Source organism: Melanaphis sacchari, unplaced genomic scaffold (assembly GCF_002803265.2).
Source record: "Melanaphis sacchari strain LSU unplaced genomic scaffold, SCAv2.0 Contig34_pilon_pilon, whole genome shotgun sequence".
In the NCBI taxonomy this organism is placed as follows: Eukaryota; Metazoa; Arthropoda; class Insecta; order Hemiptera; family Aphididae; genus Melanaphis; species Melanaphis sacchari.
Genome location: NW_020271213.1, coordinates 1,033,085 through 1,049,926, shown reverse-complemented (window position 1 = coordinate 1,049,926; position 16,842 = coordinate 1,033,085). Strand labels below are relative to the sequence as shown.

Genomic DNA, 16,842 nt, shown 5'->3' with positions numbered 1-16,842 from the left:
TTGAGGACTTTAAGTTAAAGTGAGGATTAATAACATTTTGATTTATTCAGTTTCAAGAAAACCATATTTTATTGTTTTACAGTATGCGTGAACACTAAACATATTTTATTATGATCAAACATATTATTGTTTTTTAGTTTAAGTTACATTTTACATACAATATAGTATGGAGTATGTTCTATGACCTATACAGTATGCAGTCGTTTTGAAAACGAGCGTTTATAATAAGCTATTACTTTATTAGCTATAGAACGGCCAAACTGCAATGGAACCTTACTCGCCAATGATGCTAGGATAAAATGGTGTATAACATATTATTAGTAGGTATATTACGCATATACATTATATGTTGTGAAAGTCAAAAATAATGAAGGTTATATATGTCATAATATGATATAATTTAATATAGAAAAATAAAAATACAAACGTTGAAGTCATTGAACTGATAGCAATGATATCTACTAAAACTAATAAAAATACTATGAATCAATCAAAATAAGTCTTGAACTTTAAAATATCCAAGAAATAAACAAAATAATTGTTTTTAAGATAAATATTATTATTCTTAAATATTACATTGTATCATTATGTAATATATTACCTATAATAAAATTATTATATTACACAGTACAGGAAACGCTCATAATAAGTACTAACGATTTTGAAATATTTTTTTTTTTAACTTGAATTTATTGTTAAAACATTTTATATAAGCGGAATAGAACAAAACTGTTTGTAATTTAATCGTAAATGTTCATAAAAAAAAAATAACTTATTGTTCAAAATTATATTTTTCACATAAAAATTCGCAGAAAAATGTTCTGCCTTAAAAATTAGATTTAAAAATAAGTATTATGTTTCAAAAACGTAAGGAAAAAATAATAGCAATAAAAATAATGATACATCACATTTTTTTTTTTTTAAATGCAATTTGTGATGAATCAAAGTATAAAAAAAATATTTTCAAAAACGTTAATATATGGCAAGATAATGAGTGTTTTTAAAATAATCGTTCAGTATTATATTCACTATATTGTATATTATGCACGAAATTGTATTATTTTTCACTTAAATATAACGGTAAAATAATTTTTACATAATACATTCTTAAAAAATTATCATTTGTGTAAATTAGTAGTTAAATAATTATAAAAATATGTTTAATAGATAGGTACAACAAAATTAAACTATAAATATTAATTTGTTTTAGGTTAACATTTTTACGTAAGGTCACTTAATTATTAATTTAACAAAGTGATTTTTCAATTGTTCTAGTTATATTCCAATATTATTTTATAACATAAATGCGTAAAAGCAGACTACTTATACAAAACCACAAAAATTATTTTTCCATCTATTTGTTTTTATTTTATACTTAATTATAATTTGTTCGCTTATTGATAAATAAAATACAATTGAATTATTGATGTTTATCTAATAAAATAAATAATTACCTAGGGAAGTGATTGATACGTTGATAAGACCTCAATGAACTGATGACATTTGTGTTAACATGGTTATTTGACCATAATAGATTAAAATCATTGGAATCAGAATTGACCTGCAATAATATAAAAATAATGTATGAATAAATATATAAACTAAATACAAAATGTTTTTAAATTTTTTTATTATATTTTAATACTGTAAAATTTTGTAGATAATAAACTATTAACTAGGTAATTAAAGTAATAATAATTTTTTATATAATTAATTCTTAATAGTTTTAATATAATATATTAATTACAAAATCAATGATAATAAACTAATAAAGTAATAACTAAAAACTAGGTAAAGGACTTATAGAATTTAAACATTTTACACAATTACAAAAACAACCGTGTAAGGACAAATACATTTTATGTTAAGATAAACTTAGAGAATATTATTTTGCGTATATTTGTATATTTTGTGATTTTTTGAGAGCTACAATTATGATCTGTCTGTAAGTTCTACACTCGCAATTATTATAATTCATACATATATTTTTATATAAACAATAAAATTTATAATTGATCATAATTTTCTACATAGTAACGTTAACATTCATTTTTAAGAAGTTTGAGAAGATGCACACCATCCGATTAATTTAATATGTACTAACACAGGTTTGAAATAATTGTGCAAAGAAAAATACTAACTGTTTTATAATCTACTAATAACCCAATTAATAATATACTATTTAAGAAACGACTTCCCTGTTTAACACAGCACAACGTAATAAATAATAATTATACGCATTTATTTTTAAAGGTACCAATATTGATATAATGAATCAATAATAATTATGAAAAGATATTTAAATGTTCTGTCAGTCAAATATATAGTATAATTAAGATATATTTTTCTTTAAGATTTTCGATTTTATTTTATATTGAAATCCCCTAAACCATAAGGTAAATTATCAAAAAAAAAAAAAAAAATAGAATTTTAAAAATGAGCACATTTTTTGAGGAAAACTTATATCAAGATAATTTACACGTTAATAATATTAAACACTAATAAACTTATATTTTTATACTTATTAACTGTGGCGCCGAACTAAATTTTATCAATAAAATTCAAAATGTACCTGCCCACCTGAGCAATTTAAGCAGCGCGATGTGAAGATTCGTTTCCTCCACGCCCCCCTACTTATAATACACAAGTACTTCATTTATTATCAATTATAATTTATAATTATTAAAAATAAGTTGTGGTATTATACTTATTGACAGATGGTGGTCTCGGGGAATTGAGAAATATCGTCGTACAATAACGATTTTATTTATATACGAACTATTACGTAAATATCAGCTACAATTAATAGTTGGACAAAGTTAGACATTTAGTAGAAGTTAGAAGAGTACTAAGTAGAATAAAATGTATACACAATGCACTTCATAAAATAAGTATATCTAAAATACTGATGATGATGAACAATATTATTTTTAATCATAATACTCAAATTTACTCAATACCCACCCACTTACTCTCCCATTCAAACAAGGTGTGTGGTTGTTCCCCTCCCCTGATACACTGCAGTTATAAATAATAAATAATAAGTATAAAAGTATACTTCATTATGCTATTTATTAGTATTTAGTATATTTAATCATATAGGTACTATGTATGACTATAGATTAAATATTTAATTTATGGTATGACTAATATAGTAATACCTATTTCACTCTGTATTCCACTTTTATAAATACAAATGATTCCAAAACCGGGAATTCCGTAAGACAATAATGCTGTCTACTACGTAAACAGAAGACTATATTACGGCATTGTACAATATTTTACCTATTTGTTATGGCACACAAACGATAACCATTAAACACTACTACTAAATAATAACAAATGTCAAATAGTAATAAGTAATAATTCATACGTAATATGGATAATTCGACTGAAAAAAGGCTGTTTAGTTGAAATTCAGAGTGGACAGAATATGTTTAAATTAAGTACTTAGGCAGTAGGCTTACATGTACATTAAAAAGGCTACATTTCCAAATCCATGGTTATAAAATATTGATCCATTTCTCTGTTCTTGAGAGTCGAAATTGGGATTTGTTTGATATGGACAGATAATGAACATTTATTGTTACTTGTGGGATTAGTTAATCTTAATTTTAAGCAACTATTAACTATTAATAGAAATATAATTTGGTTTTGCATATTATAATAATTCATTTTAAATTAAATTTGCTTAAACTTAGTGTAAAAAATTTTAAAGATTAATTTTTTTTTTCTATATATACTAATTAATTATTATACAATATAGACTATAGTTACCTACACCAATTACTTCGATGTAAAATAAAATTACGATTCACACGGCCCGGTATTTATTATTAATAACTAATTGTTCAATTTGTTATTTGTTACGCATACAACGTATATTTTATGGAGTAGTGGTAAACTACGTACAACAATCATGAACTTGAATTAAACAGAGGTTCAACTGACTACTAGTATTAGTCAATAAGGTAGTCCTGTGAATATGTCTGTGCGTCGAATTCGTAAATAACTCGGCAGTTTCTTTTAATTTGTTTAAAGTCAGGAAGATTAATAAAATCTCTGTTACCGTTTTGTATTGTTAAATCAGAATCAATACATGACGGTGATTTTATTAGTAAGTTGACATTATAATATTAAATATCATTAAGAAAATTAAATTACTTTAAATTATAATAACTATTATTAATTTCATACGCTCTAGATAATAACAACGTTTTAATAATAAATACTGACTTAATAGTTATCACTCATTATACATTGTATAAATATTATTTACAAAAATAATAATATAATATGGGTAATTTTAATCTAGTTTATTTTTAAATATATTAAAATAGAAAAATAAGAGTTTGAAAATTTATCATTTTGTGATTCAAATGGTGTACACTATACTCGTACTGTTATTAATATTTAAAGGAATCTACATAATTTTTAAAAACTAGAAAAATTAAAACAAATTTAAAATTTGTATCACTAATAATTCACAATTTAATTCAGAAATTTATAATCTTGAACATAAACAAGCGTTGATTTTGATTTAGGTGTAAAATATAGAATTTAGTAGAGTATAATATGACTAATTACATAATAATTAAAAAATCACCATTTATTCACAGTAACTATCGATAATAATAATAAATGTAAACACAATAATATTATCTAATTGAAAGAGACATTGGTACCTTATAAATTATAATAGATTAAATAATGACATTTACTATATTAGGATATTTAATACACGTATGATTATTGTTACAAAACATAGAATATTGCATGAAAAAATCTAAGTAAAATATTAATAATAATAATAATTTCATAATACTCATAATCTATACGAAAATAAACAACTTAATTACCTATTAGAGTAGTTTAACACTCAAAACAAAATGATATGCAACGTATCGGAAAAATAAACCATCTAGTCATATGCGAAACTAGATACTTTTATTAGGGCAGGCCAAATGAAAAATATAAAAAAAAAACTTCTATTAACAACTTTATATAGTAATTTTGTTTAATGTATGTATATATCTATATATATAACTATATAAGATTAATTTATATAGGTAGTTTTAAAATTATTTCTAAATGTTTTCATAAAAATTTTGACAATTTACATATACTACTTGTGCTGTATCACGTATTATTAAAAATCACTTTATCATGTTATATTATAATCCCCATTTGTATCTATATACTTTATTATATAAAACGTATAAATGTATACGTTTACATGTATAAATATATTATTTTTTAAATTTATAACGTCTAAATAAATATTAAAATATATAATATATACAAATTTGTAGTCAGTATTAGGTCAGGCCATAGCCTGATCCATAATTTCGCCTATGCATGTAGTATCAAACATTAATATATTTTTTCTCTTTATTATAGACTTAAACGATTAATATCTAAATTGAATAATATATTTTATTAATTGAAAACATAACAATTAATCAATAATTATAATTGATTAAAAGTATACGTATAATAATTAAAATTAAAATACTAGCATTTTTAAATTATAAATATAAATATCATAATAGCTTCAGCATATTCTATTTGGTAATTTACAGCGATTATAAGCAGCATAATGATGCATAAGATGCTAGGTAAATAATATAATAAATAAACTACTTACAACACGTATTTTAAAATTAAAATAAAATTATACCAAATCTATAAAATTTAAATTTTAAATAAATTTATCACAGTAAAATAATATATCTACTGCAGCAAAAATTAAATCAAAGTAAAAAGCATTAATATTGTACAGATTTAGATTTAGATTTTTTTTTATTCACATTTCTTGAGATAGTAAAAATTTTCATGTATAATCTTTACTGAAAAACGATTAGTATTTTATACAGAAAATTTAAATAATTATCGGATTTTACTAATTTTCAAAACAAAACAAGTTTTTAACAAAATCCTGATTTTTCTTTGTCGTTTTAATTATAATTATTTTTAAAGGTAACGTTAATATAATATGTAGAAACAATGCTACCTTACCAGTATAACTTGTATTTATTAAAATGAACCGGTCCATAATGTGTGTTGTGCAATAGATAGTATTTATAAAAATTAAGGTTGTTAAATGCTAATATATAAATATTTTTATCCTTACTATACAAATGAAAAAATTCAAATAGTTATATTTTGGTTTATCTACAAAAATAATTTATTAGGTAAATGTTTATAAATTTTTATGCATCAACTCGATTATAAATAAAATAAATATGGTTCACTTATTTTAAATTAAAATCATTCTTTTATATTTTAATACGGGTTTTGTATTTAGTAAATGTCAAATTAAATATTTCCTTATAATTTGTATGTTTAACAAAGACTGTTACAATGGATATCAATAAACCAGTTGTAAACTGGCATCTTAATCGAACTAAGCAATTGAAATAGTTTAATAATGATAAAAAAAACAGCATAATATACTATCTTATTTAATATTAACTTTATAAATATAATTTGTGCTGATTGTAAAAAGTTCCAAATAAATTGTAAAATTAAAAATTAGAAATTAGAAGCAAGTTTAAAATAAAATTTTAATTTAACAACATAAATATTTAAGAAATATTAATTTAATCAAAAGATTTATATGAATTTTAAAACTATACATTAAACGACTAAACCTTATTTTATTAAAATCAGTGAATAAATTATATTTATTAAATATTACATGTAATAGGTTTCCTATAGTTAAAATGATGAAAACTAGAACATGATAATAATATTATTTATCATAGTAAAAACATAGAATATAATAATATAATATATTTTAATTTATAATAAAGGAACCTTGACTTTCGTGATCGTTAATGACGTTAATACACTTAAGCGCGTTATTGTTGATAGTGATGTTAATCATATTAGTAAGTAACAAGATGACTGATAAGTATGAAAAATATAAAAATATCTTTACATACTATGATAAAGCATGCGCGTAATCTAAATATGTGAATGATTTTAGAAATTTTATTTTTTTTAAATTAATAGTGGCAACTTACTTAATGTTTTTTTAGTGATACGATTATGAAATTATAATGAAATAATAATTGTATTAAAAATAATGTATTATTATAAACAAAACATAAATGAATAGTTTACACAACAATACTATATTTTAATGTTTGACAAATCGTCTTAGTAAAACCCTGCACTTGTATAAACATTCTGAATTTATTTAACATAAAATTTAATATAAAATATAAAAATCTTTCTTAAATTTTAGATTTAAAATCATAAGAACTATTAAATATAAAAATGGTACAAGCCGTTAAAAATATCAAATACTCAATTCTGTAGACAATGTCAGACCTTTATTTTAAAATGGGTATTTACGTTTTTGGATATTTTTTATTGTTGGAAGCACTCATCTACTGAGTACCGTAAAAAGGGATTTTACAAAACAATAAGAACATGTTGCTATAAAATAAAGTAAAAGATTGAGTTTAACTATAATAAAAGTATAAAATTAGGTGTATACAAGTTTTATATTAAAATCTAAGTTTTTTGTTTTTAAAATATCTATTAGTAATGTATTTAAGATTTTTTTTATAACATAATAGACGCATAGTAATATAACTATGTTAATAAGTAATAACTGATATAAATTATGTAGACCTAATGATATTACAATTATTAATGCATAAAATCATATAATTATTATTAATATTATTTAAATGTGTTTTTTATTATTTTTTATTTTTATTTTTTTCAATCAATATTTGTGTAAAATAATTGTCAATTGTCTTATCTTTCAATATCATATGCAATTGTGAACACAACTCATGAGTTGCGAATACTTAAAAATAAAGTGAATGTGAATAGTAATGCTTTCCGTGTTAGCTATTATTGTTGAGTTTATCACGGCATACATAAATCATCTACTAGTAATATCAATAATACGGAGATATGATTTCGATTTGGTTTCAAGAAAGTCAAAAATATAAACGAATAGAATATTATTAACCATCAGGTATAATATAAACTATTAAAGTTTAAACGATATATTCCTACTGTAAAAAAAAAAAATAAATAAATAAACGTAAGGCTTGTGTGACGAGGCCAGCAAGTTTAGACATATTTAAAAATATGGCACGCATTAAATAATATATTTTATAATTTTGAAGCATATGCCATACAAATATAATACCACCAGTGTGGGCCGTCAAAGTATATCAATAAACCTTGGACGTTATCTGTAATAAAATATTAAACAGCGTCACTAAGCACATTATTATTAATATTGAACGAACAAAACGTGAACCTGACCTGTACTGATAAATGATTACGACGCGTCTTCGCGGAATATAACATATTATATAGAAAAGTGTACACCAATGCACAATAATTAATTTAGAATTCTGAACACATATCCGGAATCGTATTAAAATGATAAATAAATATCACGGAAGTATTTTTTTGTGCAAATTAATTTTTATTGTTAGGACGTTGGATATAATATATTCTAGCCCATGTGTACGTATAATGACGATAAAACATTATGTCCGCCTTAATAATAAAATATTATAAGCGCGTTGCACGCGATATGCGTATTACAAGACAGATGATATTATTTTATTCTTATTGGGTTTTCACTTTTTACTCTTTTACTGTGTAAATTATTATAATGCCCACGAAGGTACGTCGTACGCTAAAAAGTGTACGCCGAGCGTTTATTAATAATAAACAATAAAATTGCACAGGCATTTCAGTATTTCAATAGTAATATTTAGGATATGGGTTTTTATGTTTTGCCCGTGTCATATTATTATGTTGATGTAGAACAATACTACTGCACGGTGTTAGACGATATTGTAATTTATTCAACGATTGGTGTATATATTTTATTGTATAGATATTTTAATTTTTACGCAGCTGTTGCATGTAGCAGACTTCTGTGTAGTGTGTACGAGATACTATATTTTTTACTATATTAATGTAACGCAAGTGTGGGACGGCGGCCACGGTGGTTTTTCAATTGTTTTTTATTAAACAATTAATTTCATGAGACTTGTAAAAGTGTACAAACTATTTAAAGAGCATTATATAGGTTTCGACAAATGTGAAAAAATATACGTACTAGTTAGTTGCCGAGCCCGCAATTACCGTTGAAGAGCACAATTTAATACTTAACGTTTCGATTTAAGAATAATAATAATTGTGATCGTTGTTCTCATACTGTATATCTACGTGACCATTGAAGTCGTCAAATGAAATTTAAGTTTTTAAGATACCAAAAACGGTAACGAATTTGTAGCAGCGGGTCTCTCACATGGTTCGCTATTTTATTCAGAGTTCAAATTTTAATGTGCCTACTATTTTAATTAATTTTGGATACTACGACTACTGAACAACTTCAGACCTAACAGTGTATCACGCATCACAACAAGGGCATGTTAAGTTTTTTTATGATTAAGTATCTATTAGTACGTACCGTTAACCGTTAACGTATTATTATTATTTTAATAAAAATAACAACAATTTAATCAACATTTTATAAAACTCACAAATATTATTATTTATTGGTATAATAAAATATGTCAGTATATTATTTACTTAATCTAAGTATAAATATTTACGTTTTATATGAAAATAATAATTGTCATTCGAAAAATGTATGTAGTCTTTGTGTTGTTGTGTCGTTATTAATTAATATTTTGTACAATAGACGATAAATTAACATTTTGAAAATACAAACTATATAAAACCATAAAAGGTACCTATTTTATAAAAAAATCGATCAGTTTTTAAATGAATTTAAAACGTTAAACAAAAGCTTTAAAAAAATTACTTTAATATCTAGACCAAAATTTTAACAAGATTTATACAGCCTACAGTAATATAGGTACGGTACTTAAAATTTTCTAATATTCAATAAGCATTTTTGAAGCGTATTTTAATATTGTGTTTGATCCGTCATTATTATTTCTATCTTATTAGAACTAATTGGTAACATTGATTTCATATAACAAATAAATAATAGGTTGATAATGAATATAGTTAAGAAATAAACCCCAATTTCGCAGTATTCTTGCAAAATAGTAGTCGGCGAATTTTGGCCGCCGAGTTTTTAAATATTAGTTATATTTTTCGATTTTCCGTAATAATTGTTTCAAACAATTATTATATTTAATCGCAGATAATAACAAATTAATATCGCAGTAACACTTTTCGATTAGTTTAATTATTTAAAAAAAATCACACCAATAAACGCCATGACACTTAATGAACACTCGGCTTTGCCGTTGAAAGCGAGGAATTAAAATTGTCTTTGTTACGACTTTATGAGTTGATATATTATAAAGCGACACACAACTCAATGATAGTAATTCAGTATTTTTGTAGCGATAGTTACTGGCGCAGTGTTTATAAGTAAATTTATATTTTCACGTACTAACACGACGAGCAGTTTAAAATTTGTTGTTTTATTCGAGATCAACACTTTTTTCGCCTCGAGAAATTCGAATACTATTACGTGCGGACGACTGCAACATTTGTTATTCACAATAATAAAATTAGGAGAGAAAAACACGCGCACACACCACTCGTTGTACAAAATGGGATGACAATAACAAAATCATAATTTTGTAGAGGGACCTTCGAATGTTAATAGTTAAACGCCGTACTTACGAATAAATCGTATCATCGCGATAATCACTGATACCACATAAACCATCATAAACCATCGCGGATATGGCCGATCGTTTAATCGTTCGTTATTGTGATTCGGATTCGGCTCGTTAGTTTTATTAATTTCGGCCGGGCAGAAGTAGGCGGGAAACGACTAATAAGTAAAATCTGCACGTCTCGACGGGCGGCGAACGATTGCGTCGGCGTTTGCGCGCGTCTTCGTATAGTGTTTGATTTGAACAACGTATAGGTAATCAACGATGACACAATCGTGACGTGGCGTGTGCTTTTACAGGTCGAGAATTCAGTGACCGAACAGTGAAAAGAAAAATGCCTTGTCGTTACCAGCCGGAAAGTCTGGTGAGCCTTTCGGAAAACAGAGTCGTGTCCGATCTGGTGCACACGTGTTACCAGATGCACGAGCTGGCCAGCCGCAACGGGTTCGCTTCGCCGTCGCAGACGTTTGCGTTCGCCCGACACAGGATCCGGCCGTTTTGGGCCGCGGCCGTCCCCGCGCTCGTCCGCCGCCAGTTGTTGACCAAGTGCATGGCCATGCTGGCGGACGCGATCCGCGACGGTCACTCCGTCAGCGTGGCGGCCGACAACGTACCGCTGAACCTGCTCGGCGTCATGCTAGACGGCGACATCAGGGAGCTCCGGGTTCAACTGTGCTGTTACTACGGGTGCAGCCACCAGACCGCTTTGCTCAAGCTACTGGCGCAAGAGGCCCGGGGCCTGGTGTCTCTGGAGCTGGTTAGACCGACGCTATTGCGCTTAGGTATGTTGTGAACCACCGCCACCATCATATTATTATTATTATTATTATTATTATTATTAACTATTTTAAGGGATCGGATGTTTATGTATACCTACTTAATATTATCGAATAGACTTTACCTAAGAAACCCTGCAAAGTATACACGAAAAAAATTACCAAATTATATTATAATATGCAGCATATTACTTAGCTATAACTATACTTGAACAATATAATCATTGGAATAAAATTAATAAATATGAATATTTTTTTTTTGTTGTCAATTATCGGATATCATAGGAGTTAAAATAAAACAATAATGTAAAGATTGTATTCATAATAAATTAATAAAGAATAAACACTGGAGTCCGAAAAATGCAATATTTTAAATTCTACATTGGAATACGTCATGTGATTTAATAACACATCTCGGATAAATACCTACGTACATTTTATTTACATTTTACATAATACACGTAAACGCGCAATGGACGTGGTATTCGTTTTAAACATGAGAATCCCACCATGACTATATTATACCTTATAAAATGTAAAAATAAAAATGTTTGTAATAAACATAATACAGAAATGTAAATGTATAAACATGAAAAATAAATTAAATTCATTTTGTTATTAATGTTTTATTCCAGGAGTAATGAATATATTGATTTAACAATGATGTATTTTCGCATGTTTATGTACGAGTATCATTACCTTTTTGAACAGTAATAAATAATAATACTTAGAATCTCAACTTCAATACATTTTCTGGTAGAAAAATGAATTTAATTGGTATTTGACAAAGGGAGTCATAAGTAAAAATTGTCTAGTACTTTCTTTAATAATGCACAAAAATAAATTTATGGAAAAATTGGAATTTTACGCAAAACTGATATTTTTGAAAAAATTCTCTTATTTTTATGAGTTCAAAATCGAATAACAATAGACGTTTAAAATATTTTGAATCTTTAAGTTAATTTTAACCTACTTAATTAATATTTTCGAAATTTTTTTTTTTATTTATAAAAATAAATAAACAAAAAAATGTTTTGTTTGATCAAAACCTAAAAATCTACAAATTATATACGCACAATTTTACTTAAATTGATATAATTCAAAAATGTTTATTTACGAAGACTTGAAATTTTTATAAATACATATCGTATATTAATATATTTTATATACATTTTCGAAGCGTTTAGACTAATTCTATCTTATTATATTGTCTAATTATACCATGTACTACAGTGAGTCCGAGTAGGCAAGTTATGATATAAATTATAAATATAAACTATCAAAATAAATAAATATTAATAATATGAAATGCAATGTTTTTTTTAACAATAATGCAGTTATTAAAAATCTAAATTTTTTATTTAATATTTTAGAGTAAAAAATATTAAAATGTACTTAAATATGCATTAATAATTCTAAAACTAAAAAAATTGTAATTATACGCAAAAAAAAATGTATAATATAATATGATTCAGTGGAATATAATTACAAGAATAAAATTTGTTCTTAGACTGATATTTTTAATGGGTGATTTAAACAAAACGTGCAATTTTATAAACATCCGAGCCCTAAGCATGCCCATTAACAATGGTGACAATCGTTAATATTGTTGTTAATTTTTATAATTGACGGGGCGGTAGTCAAAGACGTCGATATCAGTCATCAGATATCTCATTATTAGTCATATAAATATATAACCAAACCGAGAACAATAGACATTACATTGTAGTACTAAGTGATTAAGTGGCATATTTTTAAGCATTCGTGTATAGACTATAGAGTAAACTATAAAACATTGATAACTGTTTGAATTTTTTATGTTGATCTCAAATCACTAAATTATGTTTGAAAATATTTACATAAATTAACTAGTGGTAAGTCAATACATATAATGAATTTTAATAATTATGAAATTCTAAATTATAATAGAAATAAAAAGCGCGATTTTAAAATACATTTTTTTTTTTGCCGAATGCTTGTGCATCACTACAGTCGTTTTTCAAAAATTTTAGATCTATGAACTTAGCCGTATATGTCTTATAAATATATTTTGGCCATTTTTAATACATTTATATTCTGTCTTTATTTTTGGGAATGTCATCTCTAAAGATAATTTTTAAAAGACTTAAGTTTTGAATTTCTGAATAATGGCCGATTACGCATAACGGTAATATGTGAAAAATAAAATGGATAACGATCAGAACATTCGTGAGCTAATACAATATTAGGTGTACGCTCTTATAAAATATAATATTATTTTTTTAAGGTCATACATTTTTGAAGAGGTGTCACTGGACACCTACCCCTCTCAATAAAGCAAACATATCTAAAATCTAATAGAACTTTTACTATTGTACCGACCATTTGTATCCACAGTATAAATTGAAATATATTCTTTTAAAATAAAATATAAGTCGCAATTTCATTGATGCCTTGGTTATTGAGTATAATAAAATATTTTTTAAATACATTAATATTTGTATCACAGTAATGAATCTTATAAATCATTAAACAAAAATTTATTAACGGGAACAGGGTGGACCAATTTTTTTCGAACATAATAATATAAATAATTCAAATTTTACTTTTCTTAAAAACAATCATTCAATTTAAAAATATAAATTGCAATTTTTTAAAAATATGCAAGTACATTTTTTGCAAATTTCTTGTAAAAATCTATTAAGTTTCAATAAATTAGTTAAATTAGTATAATATTAATATAGACTTCAAAATTCAATCGATAAGAATTTCGTAACATTATTATTTATTTTTTTAAATTACACATTTTGTATTTATTTTTCTTTTAACTACCTGTATTCAATTTTCATTAAATTTGTATTCATATATCTAAAAATATACTAAATATTACATGGATTTTATTTTAACTATGTGTATGGGAATCAAAACATTTTAGTTTAATATCAAAATCTATTAAGTTGCTTTCCGACAAATTGATAACATATTTTTAATGTATACAATTTCGAAAAGTATTATGTAATTAATAGTGATACAATCTGAGATTCGTTGATAAGTCGCAGAAGATAAAATATTAATAAAATAAAAAAAAAAACAAAACAAAAAATAAAACTTTAATTTGAGTTAAGATTTTTACTTTTATAAACTTCTGGATATCAACTCTTAAAAGCACTTTGTAATGAATTAAATTAACACCATAGATTAAATAATAATACATACTAAAACTATTATGTATTTTTTTAAATTAATAATACAATATTGGTATTTTTCAGATACACAATTATTTCAGTCAGTACTGTTATCAATGAGTAATTTGAAACGATTAGTTTTAAAAAATATAGCTAGCGATAAAATTCTTAAAATTATTGGACAGTCGTGTTCTCAGCTAGAAATACTAGATATATCTCATTCAAGTCAAGTAACAGATAATGGTATAAAACACCTTTTACTACAAATTGAAATTAAAGATAAATCAAACAATTTCAAAAAACGTAACATTCATTCAACACCAAGATGGTGGCATGTTATAAAAACATTATCAAAGTAATTGTATACTAGTAGAATTTATTAAAATTTGTCATACAACTCTTAAATATAAATGACTTTATTGTGTTTTCAGAAAAATTAAAGTTAAGACTGGTCAACGAAATAAATTAAACGATTTATCATTTCTCCTGGAATATTGTCAAAAATCAACAAAGCTATGTTCTACATTAAATATATTAAATATTGCCAATACTAGTGTCACTAGTAATGGAATCCTAATAGCTTTACAGAATATACCAAATTTGGAAACTTTAGGTGAATATTGTCATATTGGCAAAGCTTTAGAATTATTGGATAAATCTACAATACCGTCAACTAAACTTCAACTGACAATGGCTAATGCATGTCGTACAACTTCCTCAAGACTTCAAGTACTCTGTAACACATGCACAAAACTCAATAGACTGACTATCACTGAACCATTACATTCACCACTTATGTTAAGTCAACTGCCAAAAACACTAACAATTATAAATTTACAAAATGTTCCTACTGAGCACGCATGGTTAGATGGCTTGTACACATATCTTTTGGGGCCACAATCACAAATTTTACGAGAATTATTTTTAAAATTTCGAAAAGATGAAGTTTCTCTAACAATTGACTTGAGTATTTTCTTACCTCAACTGGTCAATCTTAAAACATTATCAATTGATGGAGTTGAATCATTATATTCAAATTCATCAAATATCACGTTAAGAAAACTTGAAAAAATCCAACTCAGTAAAGTCGACCAACCAGATACTCTGCAACGGCTAATGAAATATACACCAGAACTAAAAGTATTACATGTCTATACTTGTTTGGGACTAAACAGCTTAAATTTCATGGAATTACTTAATCCTAAAGAGACGATTCCAGCAAAACAAGTTTCAAAAAGTTTAAACTGTTTGTACATTAATGATTTACCACTTGGAAATATTAACACAGTTAAACATATCATAGATTTGTGTCCAGAAATAAATAAAATTGGTAATATCAGCAATTGGGACATTAGTCAAGAAGAGATAAAAGAGTTAAATATGTGGAAACATAAAAATAATTTTAAATTAGAACTACATGCAAATTCTCATTGGTTCTGTTCAGAATGTTTTCCTATTTTATGATATTTCATAAATAACAATATAATAATTCATTAAATATTTAAATATTGTTTTATAAGTGTAGATTACATTAGATATTGTGAAAACAATTTAGTACCTAGTTAAATTGAAAGTTGCATATTACTTACTATATATATATACACTAAAGAGTAATTAATAATTAGGATTAAATATATATTTAATGATTAATACAATGAAAAATTTGTAAAAGATTTGTTAAATGTGTAACACATTATTTTAATAAATAGTAATTTTTGACTATTAATTGATATCATGTAATTATATTAAACATTGATTGTATTTACCTATATAAATATTAAATATAAATATATAATTTATATGATTTAATGTTAATAATTTCTAGCAGTGGCTAGTGGTCCAAATGCAGATACCATTTAAAAAATATATAATTGTGACTCAATTCATAAAATGTAAAAAAAAATTTTGTTAATAGGCTGGTAGATAAAAATATTAATACATAAAGCATAGTCTACATTTAATCAACAATTTTATTTTAAATAAATTATCAAAAAAAAAAAAAAATAAAAAAAAAAAATTATCTTCATGATTAAGAATAATATTTGGCTGTTTTTCAAAATATTGTGATAATGTCAGAATTTATAATCAATATACAGCTTTGAATTATTTTTAGAATTAAAAAAATGTATTGTTTAAACATATACTTAAAAAACAACAATAGATATTTAATTTTATGAAAGTAATATGTTACTGTTTTTTTTTTTTTTGTTTGATCAAAAATGTAATGTTATGAATCACCTACTAGTAGTA

At 24.8% G+C, this 16,842-nt stretch overlaps 2 protein-coding genes across 4 annotated transcripts in view; one reads left to right on the top strand and one right to left on the bottom strand.

The window, feature by feature from the left end:
- The window catches only part of LOC112596833 (tubulin polyglutamylase TTLL5), a 38,742-nt gene that overhangs the window by 18,154 nt on the left and 3,746 nt on the right, over positions 1–16,842 (bottom strand). For all 3 annotated transcript variants that reach the window (XM_025342657.1, XM_025342656.1, XM_025342655.1), the window contains exon 2: positions 1,455–1,561. In XM_025342657.1, coding sequence (XP_025198442.1) covers positions 1,455–1,561 — 107 coding nt within the window. The remainder of the gene's footprint in view (positions 1–1,454; positions 1,562–16,842) is intronic.
- Positions 3,953–16,202, top strand: LOC112596834. The gene is made up of 4 exons (XM_025342658.1): positions 3,953–4,117; positions 10,952–11,434; positions 14,677–14,947; positions 15,024–16,202. The coding sequence occupies exons 2-4, from the start codon at positions 10,987–10,989 to the stop codon at positions 16,054–16,056; spliced, it is 1,752 nt and encodes a 583-aa protein (XP_025198443.1). The 5' UTR covers positions 3,953–4,117; positions 10,952–10,986; the 3' UTR covers positions 16,057–16,202.